This window comes from Nuphar pumila, chromosome 5 (genome assembly GCF_984573655.1).
Source record: "Nuphar pumila chromosome 5, dmNupPumi1.hap1.1, whole genome shotgun sequence".
Taxonomy (NCBI): Eukaryota; Viridiplantae; Streptophyta; class Magnoliopsida; order Nymphaeales; family Nymphaeaceae; genus Nuphar; species Nuphar pumila.
In genome coordinates this window covers 21,252,797-21,265,827 of record NC_143253.1, presented here as the reverse complement: position 1 = coordinate 21,265,827, position 13,031 = coordinate 21,252,797, and the positions used below count along the sequence as shown (strand labels likewise).

At 36.4% G+C, this 13,031-nt stretch overlaps 1 protein-coding gene across 1 annotated transcript; it reads right to left on the bottom strand.

Moving 5' to 3' along the window:
• Window positions 1-11,861: 11,861 nt before the first annotated feature.
• On the bottom strand, window positions 11,862-12,819 carry LOC149837066 (cation transporter HKT1;3-like). The gene is made up of 2 exons (XM_090007959.1): window positions 12,017-12,819; window positions 11,862-11,907 (listed from the first exon to the last, which is right to left on the bottom strand). Exons 1-2 carry the CDS (start codon window positions 12,817-12,819, stop codon window positions 11,862-11,864), a joined length of 849 nt encoding a protein of 282 aa, XP_089864085.1.
• Window positions 12,820-13,031: the final 212 nt, after the last annotated feature.

Below are 13,031 nucleotides of genomic sequence, written 5' to 3'. Positions count from 1 at the left end.
TATGGGGCTTTGCAATGGATATGTTCTCCCATATCAAAACTTGCAAGGATTAGTATAATATTAATATACAATATGTATCTATAAATCAAAACTTTAGGATTAATACACAATATAAGTATAGTATAATATAAAATAATGTATGAGTATAAATCAAAAGTTTAGATATAATGAAGAAATAAATAGCTCAAACAATGCCAATATCCCGATAATGTTTTTTTCTTTCACTCCTTGCACTATTCAAACTTGGATACAGGTGTGCAAGTGAGGCTGCTCCCCATGCATATTGATCGATGTGATTCAAGTTTTGCAACAGTTTGATATATGATGCATGGACCGACTTTCCACAAATGCCGATGAATAAGTATGAGTCAAAGTAGTAGAACAAGAATGCTCTCACCTCGTTGTCTACCCTACTACCGCCTTTTCCTCCAACACACACTAGCTTCGCCTTACTAGGGTCATAGTGGCTCCTAAGCTATAAAAACTTGATCTTTTCACTTTTGAACACATCATCCTTTGCTTGAAAGTAAAGATCACATAAGTGCTTGAAATCTCCCCACCACTGTTCACTCGCTGCCTCCCCATAGTACTTCAGTCCAGTGATTCATGCCACATCCTCCAATGTGATGGTCATCTCAAGATCTCTGAACTAGAATGTGTAGATTGTCGGATTCTAAAACTGCACAACGACCTCTAAGATGGGGTAATTGATGTTTCATGATGTGATCTCTAAGAATTTATGAAAATGCATTTGATCCAGTAATTCCTTCACTTCCTTCGTTAGTGTTGCGAACCAATGGTGTGCTTGATTCCAACAAAATTGATGTATGCAAGATGTTGGCTCTTCTGAATCAATTGGTTGTAGATCGTACAATCAAAATTAATTTTTCTAGAATCAGTCAAATTAATGATTGATTTACACACACATACAAATATTAAACTAATCAATGATTGAATGTGTGTATATATCATTTTGGCCAAAATTTTAGAGTTTTACTCAGCCTAGGACTCTATCACAGAGCTTCAGTCAGATTAGGACTCTATCATGATTTCATCCTTTATTCTTGTTTTCACTTATTTTCAAAAACCTTCTCATCTGACTTTTAAAAAGACAAAAATCTTAGAGTTTTAGTCGAATTAGGACTCTATCTCAGAGTTTCAATCAGATCAGAACTCTATCTCTCACTTCTATTTTTACCTATTTTCAAGAAAATCTTTCAAAAATTTTCGTTTTGACCTAAAATTTCAGAGTTTCAGTCGGACTAGGATTCTATCACAAAGTTTCAGTCGGATGAGGACTCTATCTCTCATTGCTATTTTTACCTATTTTCATGAAAATCTTTCAAAATCTCTCGAAAAAAGTCAAAATTCTAGAGTTTTAGTCGAATCAAGACTCTGTTCCAGAATTTTGGTTGGATTATGACTCTAACCCTGACTTTATTTTTTAGAAAAATTTTCAAAAACTTCTATATTTATCTTCAAACAATCAAATTTCAAATTTCAAATTTTGGGACTTTATTGTAGAGTTTTAAAATTTTAGGACTCTACACCAGAGTTCCAGTCGATCCAAAACTCTACTCTTATTTCCTCCTTTTACTTTTATTTTACTTATTTTTTAAAAATTGATCCATTTTTAAGAGTTTCAAAATTTTGGGAATCTATCCTAGAATCCCAGTTGATTAGGACTCTGACCCTGGTCTTGTATTTTGTCCATTTTTACTAACCTCTAAGAAGATCTTTCAAAATCTCTTCGTGTTTCTTTCAAAAATCTAAATTTTAAGAGTTTCAAAATTTCAGGACTCTGTTTCAGAGTTTCAGTTAGTTTAGAATTCTATTTTCGAAACTTCTGATTTTTATTTGGTGATTTTAACTCTATTTTAAAACCATTTTTAGTCTTTACTTTACCTTTTTTTTAAACCTTGATGTGGGGCCCACTCAGTTGGCGCCACATCTGGAGGAGTCTCGATCCATTCAGAACTATGATGAACTCAAAACTTTCAATTTCAAAACCAACTTCATTCTAAACCTCTTTTTGAAAACTTGTATTTTTAAGTTTTAAAATCATTTTTGAAAAATCAAGTGGGACCCACTCTGGGTGGCGCCACATTTGAAAGAGTTAGGGTTAGTCAGTGTCCTAATTAGGTTAGGAGTCTGAAAAATCAAAATTGATTTCAAAATATAACATTTATTTTCGCTTTTCAAAACCTTGTTTTTAAAACTTGTAATTAGTGTTATTTAAAAAAAACCAAATGTGGGCTCACTCTTGGTGGCGCCACATTTGGATGTTCTTTAGGCTAATTAAGACTCAATTAAGTTTAATTAGGGTTTAATTAAAGAGTTTGAAAAGTCAAACCCCATTAGAAAAATTGCCCCCCCCACTAGCACTTATCTTAATTAATTTACTAGTGTTTTGAAAATTTTGAACTCTTTAATTAAGAGTTTTGAAAAGCTATAAATAGGGGCACCTAAAGGGGGTCCAACCCATTCTTTCTCACACTCTCTCCCTTTCAAAAATTTATGATCCTCTTCTTCAGTAGCCTTCCTCCATTGCTGCAACCCAAGGTAAGTTTCTTTTCTCTCTCCTTTTATTATTTTTTATGCGTTTTTACCCTTGCTGCTTCTATGCATGAGCTTCTTCCTTTTATTTTGTTTTGTTTAGGAAGCCCTAAAATCATCTTCCTTCAACAATTCTCATTTTATCATGGTTTGACGACCTCGCCTAGGTAACAAGGCATATTTTAGTTATTGTCGTGATTCCAGTGACGACCCAATCCCTGGTAATGAGATATTCTTCAAATTGTCAACCTAACCCTCAACAAATATTTTCCTCTATTTGCCTTTATCCCAAATTATTTTCAGAGCCTAATAATCTCTCCTATTCTACAAAGAGCACTTGTAACTGTATATGGTTCAGACAAGGTTCGACAAGAAAACCACACCAGTTCAGCAAATCAGCTATTCTTCTGCATCTGAACAAGAAATGACCTCTCCACGATCTGTCAGGGACCAGAGTCAGCAGTCCAATGATGATATTGATCCTCACATGTACTCCTTGTTTCATAAGATGATGATTAGAATGATGTTTGAGCAAACTGAAGCCAGTCCCAGCAAGGCTTCTGCCAAGAAGAAGACTCACTTCACTCTTTGTGCCAACAATAATAAAAGCAACAAGAATAATCATGATAATAATTCGGAGGGATTCAAAGGAAAAAAAGGAAAGTTCTTCACTAGTGTTATGATTTTGAAGAAGAGGAACCCCTTTTTTGTTTGTTGGAAGAGACCGTTTCAACATGATTTTGAGGTGATTGTCGAGGACTGATTCCCCCTTGGGTTCATACCCGTGGCTTGCTTGATGGGTGTCTTTTGTGGGCTAGGGCACTCACCCAGGTTTTACTATCTAGGGGGGGGGGGAGTGGGGTTCCTAGGCAGGTTCCTTATCATAAAAGAAAGGAAGGTGATTGTCTTTCTTCTTTGATCTAAACTCCACATTAAAAGATTGCAGTTTTTACTTAGGAGCTAGTTGTTGATACAAGGAGATGCAAGCTTGACTTGTTATCATTTACATGTCTACCTTTAGGGTTACATAATCAATATATTAAAACTTGTCTAAGTATGCTAGATCATGATGGAATTGATTGGTTAGGGCCAATTTAGAATCTTTATCTATGTTAAATGGCGTCTAAGTATGCTAGATCATGTTGGAATTGATTGATTAGGGCCAATTTATAATCTTTATCTACGTTAAATTCACAGCCTAAAAAAAACATGAGAAAGTTGATGTCGAAGAATGTGAATCACATAAATCACTTTTTAAGGGACAAAATTTTCACAGCTGAATAACCTGTGATAAAAACAAACATGCCCTAAGTTGCAAAAATATGTTGCCCTCTCTGCAACTGAAGCTGATTATTTTGCTACAATTAAAGCATTTAAAGAGATGTTATGGATGAAGAATGTCATCAAAGATTTGGGCATCAACCAACATGAGTTTATGGTTAATTGAGATATTACACTTAGCCAAAATTCCAGCTTACTATTCAAAGTGCAAGCACATTGATTTGAGATACCATTAACTGTACAATGTTTTGGAGTTGATTCATTTAGCTGAAGAAAGTTCATACAAGTTGCAATCCGTCAGATATGTTGACAAAGGCCCTATTAGGCAAAGCAACTGAAATTGGGGTTTAGGCTGGAATAAACTATAATCACAAAAATGATTCTTGGGGATTTTCTCTGCAAAAAAAAAAATGTGCCACTGATTTTAGAATATTGATTAGTGTTTGAAGAATATTAGAGAAATCTCGATAGATTTAAAAATTACAGTTGCATCAATAAAAGAATAGTTGAAGTGTAAAGAAGTAAAAACATGCATTGAATCATATTGAGATTATAAAAATTTTGTGATATATTGGAAAATTATGATCATTTGAATTTATTGGGTTTTTACTTGGATTTCATCTTTTTATAAGTTTATCAAAATACATAATGCCAAAAATTCAAATTCCCATATATGGTTGACTATGAGATGATGCATCCATTGAATGGGAATCTTGGTAAAATTATGCCCTCCCTCAATCTTTCTCCTAGACCTAAGCCTAAACAATTAGTGGGGCATCAGAACTTGAGCAGACCAACATCCCTAATTTTTGTCTTAAATGATGGTCTATATGAGCTCAAAGTGTTTGTAAATAAGTGCACACACCCAGCCAAGCAGCCTAACGCTGAACTTTGAACTAGACCAAGTAGTACATCACATACAGGAGTTGGGTTCCACTCATCCCCCATGTCATCCCAATCTTCATACCCCTTCTTGGGATTTCATTGGTGCACGTTGTTTTGATCAAATCAGACTCCAAAGATGTGATCTACATCATTCATTTAGTGAAGATCGACATTTAAATTGTCAAAATCTGACTTGCATGCAGGATTTTTTGGAGATTCAAAAATCAACTGTTGACAAAACACAAAAAATTGTGATTTAAAAATCATATTTTTCGTTAAAAAAATATGATCCAAGGGTTGATTCTTATTAAATCGACTACGTTGAATCCATCTATAAGGTCAGTTTTGATCAAAACAACTTGCATTATAAGATCTAACAGGGGTGTGAAGATGGGGGATGACATAGGGAGTGGGTGGAACCAACTCATAAAGGGGTCATACTCATAAAGGTCCTATATCCTAGGGTGTTGGAAAGGACAAACTAGGAACACGGATCCCATCATTTGAAATAGGATGGTTTCCATCCTACATTAAATCCAGCAGAACCATCTAGCCATTGATTGGATGGCTAGGATTGAATGTAGGATGAAACCCATCTTATTTCAAATGATGTGATCTGTGTCCACAAACTAAGGGCTGTCCTAATATTCAGGCTGTTTGCACAAATTAGCTGCATATCTCACAGGGACGCACGCCTTATGTTTTTGCTGACAGTGATTGGACCGAGTACATTGTAAAGTATTTGATTCGATCACAGATTTGAGATAGAGAGAGCGACTTACAAAACCTTTTCATTTCGAAGGGTCGATCGGAACTTTAATTTACACCTATTATCATTGCATGATAACAAAAATAAAGAGAATCACAGTAAGGTTACACTCGCTATAGGGTGGAAAAAGAAAGATGTATTATGCTTGTTTCATTGGAGAGGAGATCCAATGATCTGACTGAGTACCTTGCACAGTCGATGCCACGCATCCGGCGGCGGCCGCCTACTTTGCTAAAGTACTCGGCCGAGGTCCGAATCTGCTCCTTTAATTGGCTTAGTGTGTTGGATTACAATAAAGTAACCCAAGCTTCCCCTCCCTCTGTGAATTTCTTGATCCTTCCAAAAAACATGACAATTAGGATTATGATCTTGCCCTGCCAAGTCCATCTTCCTGAGAAGCTGGCCCATGAGTCTTGGCACTGCCTGCTGGTGAGCTTTTGTAGTCGTTGGCAGCTGTACCCTGTTGTTAGCCCCACATTCCCATAGGCACTGCAGTAGAACCCGCCATTATCAAATTCAAAATTTGAAGGCTAGCTACCACAAGGCATATATATAGTATCAATTTAACTTATAAATATTGCGACATCCTTGAAAATTTTTTGAAAAACACGATATTTTCATAAATCAAAATAACAATTAGGTTGTGATATATGTAAGTATATGTCAATCTTATTGATAAAAAACAACATACCTTGCAAATTTGACAAAAAAACGCGATACTTTTATCTTTATCAGCAATGACTGAATCCGGTGATTCAATGCTGATCTTGACTGAATGGACGATGTAGATCACATCCATAGCGTCCGATTTGATCAAAAGAACACCGCATCAATGAGATCCCAAGGAGGGGCATGACGTGAGAGATGACTAGAACCAAATTGCAACAGCCACACATGAAATTAAAGATGATCCTTGGTGGGTTTGTCCAGCCAATACTAGAGAATACTTTATATTAGTTAAGCTACTAACAAAGTGACTGTACAAAAGATTTAAAAATAAAGTGCTAATTAAGCTGTGTCAAACGGACACCAAGATGTACAAATATTGTTTTAATATTTTAATAAATTTTAATTATCTTAGTAGTAATTTAATTTAAAATACATTTGTACGTATTAAAATAACAAAAATAGTTCGAAATTCTAAAAAATTACCCTCGCATCCCAAATTTGAGAGAAGATCATGCCTTGGATGTCGTTCGTCTTAAAAACAGTGAACCAGCTCATTGTGAGCCGTTCATTTTAAACCATTCTGATGCCGTTCAGCCGGTAAAACAAATGACATCGGGAAAAAGAGTGGGGCCCATCTAAGTGATGGGCATCTCATACGTACAGGTTTTGGATGTCGTTGATCTTCTCAAGTTGGTGAATGAAAAACCTAAACCAAGTTGGAGGATGTTTTTGTTTGGCCAACCAGTGATATGTTCCACTAGAACCAGTGATCTTCTCAAGTTGGTGAATGAAAAATTCCTTGCATATGGTAATCTTGCGGATAGGGAGTAGCACAAAGCCATCCATCTTTTTATTCTTTTATATGCAAGTATGGTGGCAAACAAAGGAGACCAATTGGACAGGTCAAATATTGGAGTTCATGAAATTGGCAAAACCACAAATATTGAAGTTTATGAAATTGGTGGAGTTTATTGCCACTAGGCCAAATTAATGCATTGGGATGAAAGAAAACCTTTACTTTCCATTGGTTTCATTCTCAGGAAAGGCCAAGGCCTTCCATTGGAAGGTGCATGGATTTCTAAAAATCTTGCCAGCTCGTCCTTTTCGTGAGAAAGTTTCATAGTGAGGGTGGTATGAAAAGATTTACTTATAAAAAGTGGTAGGTTATAGAAAAAACCGGAATCTATTTGTGCTCTTGTCACTTTCCCACCATATGATGATTTTATATTGCCAACTTGGCACTTTTCCATCAAAAGACGAAAACATTTTTTTATGATGAGAAACCCTCACTGACATAAGTATGCATAATAATTTTGTTCTGCTGGTAATGGCGATCTACTTGACAAAGATATAAGCCATCAAGTTTGATGGAGTGACAGATAGAGCACTAAAATTAGGGATGGCAGTGGACTGGGGCGGGGGACAAGGTCTCCACCTCCACTCCGTTTCAAAATCCGAACCTCCATCCCCGCCTCCATCCCTGCACGGGGATGGATTTTAACCTCCACCCCTGCCTCCATCCTCGTTTCATGTCCTCCATCCCCGGTCCAAACGGGGGCGAGGCGGGGCGGGGCCCCATTTCCCCTTGGTCTATAGTTATTCCTTAAAGGATTGAGGATGGGACGGGGTGGGGCAGGGCAAGGCGGGGGAAAGTGTAAGTCCATCCCCCCACAGGGATAGATTTTAACCTTCATCCCCGCCTTCATTCCTGTTTCATGCCGTTCATCCCCGGTCCAAACGGGGTGAGGCAGGGTGGGGGCCCGTTGTCCCCAGGTCTACTGCCATCCCTAACTAAAATATTGGGTCAAGAGGCCGATGCTCAACATCAAATGTCAAGAATAAATACGTAAGTCAAGGTGGGATATGCATCTCGAACCTGGTCAGTATCAGTATATATAGAAGATATTACTTAATAATTATACACTAGCCATTCTATCCAAGGGTTGGATTGATCGAGAAGTTTGGTGTGGCTCACAAGTCAAGTTCAAAGAATTGAATCTCCCCATCCAAATCAACGAACGACTATCTTCAAAATCGGTGGTCCAGAGAAACCCACAATATGTACCAATAAGGGGAACCATAAAATCCAAGAAAGGTCTGAATTCGATAACTTGTCTGCATGTATGGCTACCTCATGATGAACGTGTTTGAAATATTAGAAATCTGCACATTACATCATGTGCTTTTGATCTTGAAATTTTAGCGCATGGTAGAGTCTTGAATTTCTAATATTTTAAATAGATAAATAAATATATATAAATAAAATACATTTACACACATATATGGGATAATATTTCCTAAAAAAACCGTCCCTTTACATATATATGGGATAATAAAAAGAACATGATCCATCATCATCATCAGATTTTGAATCTTCCTTTGGTTGGATGGTCTCCCTTCCCTCTCTCTCTTTTTGTATATATATTATCTCTGGGCATTGAATCACTGGTGTGGATAGATTTATCTCTGGGCACATAGTGCACCCTAATTTTTATCAATTTTTATTTTTTTCTAAAACTCTGACCATACATATGTCTTCTAGATGGTCAAAGATCCAATTCTGACACTAGGTCCGGTCTCTTTGGGGGTTGGGAACTCAATGACTTACAATTTTTTGAATTTAAATTTTTATAAAACTGTTTTTTTTTATAAAAAAACACACGATTCCTAGCAAATGGATTGAATCGCTGGAAAAATGTTTCCAGTGCACTCGGGATGTTTAGACTAATTCGTTCACATCCACCCCTTTTCAATAAATATATAAATAAATAAATAAATAAATAAATAAATAAATATATATATATATATATATATATATAGTCAGCCTTTCACCTTCTCAGTGAAACCCGAGAACAGGCGTGCCCTCTCGTCATTTTATTTTTCTGCTAATGGAGCCTTACCTGTGGTCAGGGTTGTCCCTAAAAGTCATTTTTGCGACTTCAAAGAGCACAACCATCAGATCGTGCGCCGTCCGCCGCTGTCTTGCTGAGAAGGTGGTAGGCAGCTACCACATTCTCTCTCTCTCTCTCTCTCTCTCTCTCTCTCTCTATATATATATATATATATATATATATATATATATATATATATATATACATTATACGATTTACTTTTTACTTTTTACTTTTGAAAATGAAGAGCACAAGCAGATGAAGAAAAAAAAGAACGTTCTATCAAGAGAAAAGAAGAAAATAAAAAAAAGGCATATTGTTCTTGCCTTGTGACTTCGAAGGCTATGTTCAAGACATTGAAATTAAGAGGGTCTTCACGAAGGTGGCTTCTTTCCGTAATGCAGACCAACACCACAAACAATATGGGGTAAGCAACCTGAGGGAGTAGGAGATACTTGCGCACTTCTCCTTTCTTCTTCTTATTTCTGTCATTGTTGCTTTTTATTGTTGCTGCCATTTTCATCGGCACTAAAAAAGTATAGGGGGGAAGGTACCTGCAATTTTTCGTTGGAAGAAACTTTAGTTAATAACTGATACGAGCACCTGCTTTTCACATGACTAAGTTGAAGGACGATTAGAAGCTATGCCATAAATATTGATGACATTTTGAAAATATTGCAATTTCTTCACAGTATTCTTTTAAAAAAATATATAGATGAATTTCATCACACTGGAAAATTTTGTTGGTTAATCAAAATATCCCAAAGAAACCGATGCAATCTAGAAAAATCACAATGTTTTACATCATATCACCTATTTTAGAAATATCATGATGAAATGCTGATATTACTCTGATAAAAAGTTTTCTATGTTTGTATATGTTGTATACTTTGTATTTCTGTATGTGCGATAGTTTCTCATGATTCCCCATTGAAAAGGAACTTTTTGTTTACTATTTTTTATTGGACAAAGAAACCGATAAGACCGTAAGGACAGGTATTTCTGGTTTACTAATATTTGTTTGAACAAAGAAACACGTAAGAGGGTAGGGAGTGTTTTTATTTTATTGTTTATTAATATTGATTGGACAAACAGATAAGAGGATAGGGAGATGACATAATTAACTAGCAAGAATATCTTTTTGTTCTATTGTGATAATTCTGTACTCCTTTTTTCTCTTACCAATAATTCTTTGCTGGTGGGTTGCGGAAGGACCCAACTAGGAAGAGAAAAATCTACTTCTTTAATAATTAAAAAAAAATCCAATAGTTATATGCTCTCTCTTAAGTCAAAGCCTTAGAGCTAACGTTGGGGTATTTATTTAGTACTAACGGAGGTACAAAATTATTTAACTAGAAATCATAGTTGCAACTTGTACTGACTCAATGTGATCCCATGGATGTGTTCAACAAGCCTTGTTTGCTAAGGAACATATTTTTTGATGTAAATATATATATATATATATATATATATATATATATATATATACATATATATATATATATACATATATATATATATACATATATGCCTCTTTGTGTCTCAAAAGTCTGGTAAAATATTGTGGGCAATTGATTTTTTAAATCCTCTTGCTTATATATATATATATATATATATATATATATATATATATATATATATATATATCACAATCACATGATTCAAACACCATTTTCTACTAATCAAACATTGCAGATCACATCCATAAGGTCCGATCTACATAAGATCTAATAAATATGAAAAAAGGCAATTGAAAAAAATAATATTTGGTGCCATCATTAGCGCTAAATATTTAGACTCTTTCTTTTCTTTGCATTTACTTGTGTATAGAAAAGCGAGCTTCCAAACTGACAAAAGCCATTAAAAAAACAAGGAAGAGCGTGGCATCAATCTGGTGAAACTTGCTTGCTTCCGATCGAGGAGTATTTAATCTGAACACTGATCACATGAAAACAGCAGTGCTTCCGCACGACGCAATAACAAAAAGCTGTCATGTTAAACTCAACTTTTATTGTTTAAAATAAAAGGTTGAACAAACTAACAGTAGGTTTCTTCGACCCTTATGATTATGCCACTAATCCATGGCTGACTGCTTCTTTAGTGAAAGGCTACCCTATTTCTTTAATGAAAATTTATTGGATCATAATTCATAGAGAAATATGAAGCTAAACCTTTCTGTAAACTTGTAAATCTTTTTTTATATGTGCCTAAATATTTTTCATGTATACAAACTATTGTTTTTTTCGATGACGAGAACCCTCGCCGAGAACCGGGTCACTTAATAACCCTGACACTCAAGGCCTTACATCCGGTGGGAGTGAGACGTGGAATGAAGGGGTCAGCACCATCTCCCCAAGCCCACTGCCAGTGGAAACTGTCAGACTACAATACATTTAAAGAAAGGGTTAAAGCCCGAGTCTCGGCCATATTTTGAAAATAATACGCTATTATAGGGAAAATATGTGATAGTTCGACGACATCACCTACCATAAAAATACTGCATTTTTTTCACTGTATTAATTAAAAAATATTTATATATTATATATTCCGAGAACAAGATTTATGACTATGGTTAGAACACAATTTATTTATTTTTTATCAGTTGCTATATACGTCAAGGTAGATTAAATATTAACTAGAAGTTGTCAATCTAAAGATTTAACGAGGAAAGGAAGTACTGTTTACTCACATCATAACTATGTAGACCACCAATAGCGCCGGCGAGAAGAGAGAAAGATCAAAAGCCATTTCTCCAGCATGCCTTGCATTAACAGATTGAAAGAGACCTGCTACCAACTTCTGATAGAAATTCAACCCCGCTGCAGATCCCCACTGCAGAAAGCCAAACATGATGAGCTGCAACAATGTGAACCCAATGGCAGATAAGGTGAGATAGGCAGAGCTCTTCCACGGGAACAGATGGGTGCAGCCCAGTTCTTGGCCTCTCTTCCACAAGTATTCATACTCTTTTCTTGGAAACCATCTCAAAAGAGCCCACAAAATAAGAGTCAAGCAGGGAGGGTACAGAGTGTTCCCCACAAGAATCTGACCAATGACAATCAGCACTAGACCAGAGTTGGCATTGAAGACTACCATATTCTCATTGTTAGGGAGGAACCCACAATTCACAAATGAAGAAACCGCGGTGAAAACTGAAAAAGTCACCATGTTAAGGCCCTTTCTTTCCAGTACCGCTCTAGCACTGTGGATCATTCTAAAATAAGCGAATACCATCAATGAACCAAAAACATTGACAAACATATAGAAGCCCAAAGCAACATTTGCTAAGCACTTCATGGATCTAAGTTTCAAGTCCTCAACATTCATCACATCTGTTTCTGATTCATGAGTCGAATTGTTGATGATGGTACCGCCATTCTCGGCAGCAGCAGCATCCGATTGGATCGACCGGATCGCCAATTGGAGATCGGCCGAGTCCATAATCTTCGAATTATGCCTCTGTGGTCTCAACCTGCCACTGTTAAAATCGAGACACCTAAACAGCAAGCTGAGGGCAGACACGAAGATCTCACCTCCAACAAACATCAGGAAAATGAGGACCACAAACTGAGAATTGGACATGTCTTCCAAATTCACCGACGCCAAGCTCGAAGCAGTCATCGCCGACACCGACATGAAGAAGAGATCGAAACTGCTCAACCTCTTGGCCTTCCCATGCTCTAGAAGAATCAGAGCAATTAAACCCAGTATAGAGAAGGCCATGAAATACAGTAGCACTAGAAAGGATGGGTGCAAGTAACACACCATTAGCCTACATATGCGTTTGAGGAGATGGCACATCCTCTCATGGAAATACAACATGCATAGATAGGAACATGAAAGGAGATTCATGAAATATTGAGGAAATCCTTCCATGGGGTGGAGGGATAAAAGGAGCCTTGGAAATGAAAGATGTCTGTTGGGAGAGGGTAGGGCTACAATTCCTTGGAAGAAGAAATTAAGGGTATTTAACAAATGGA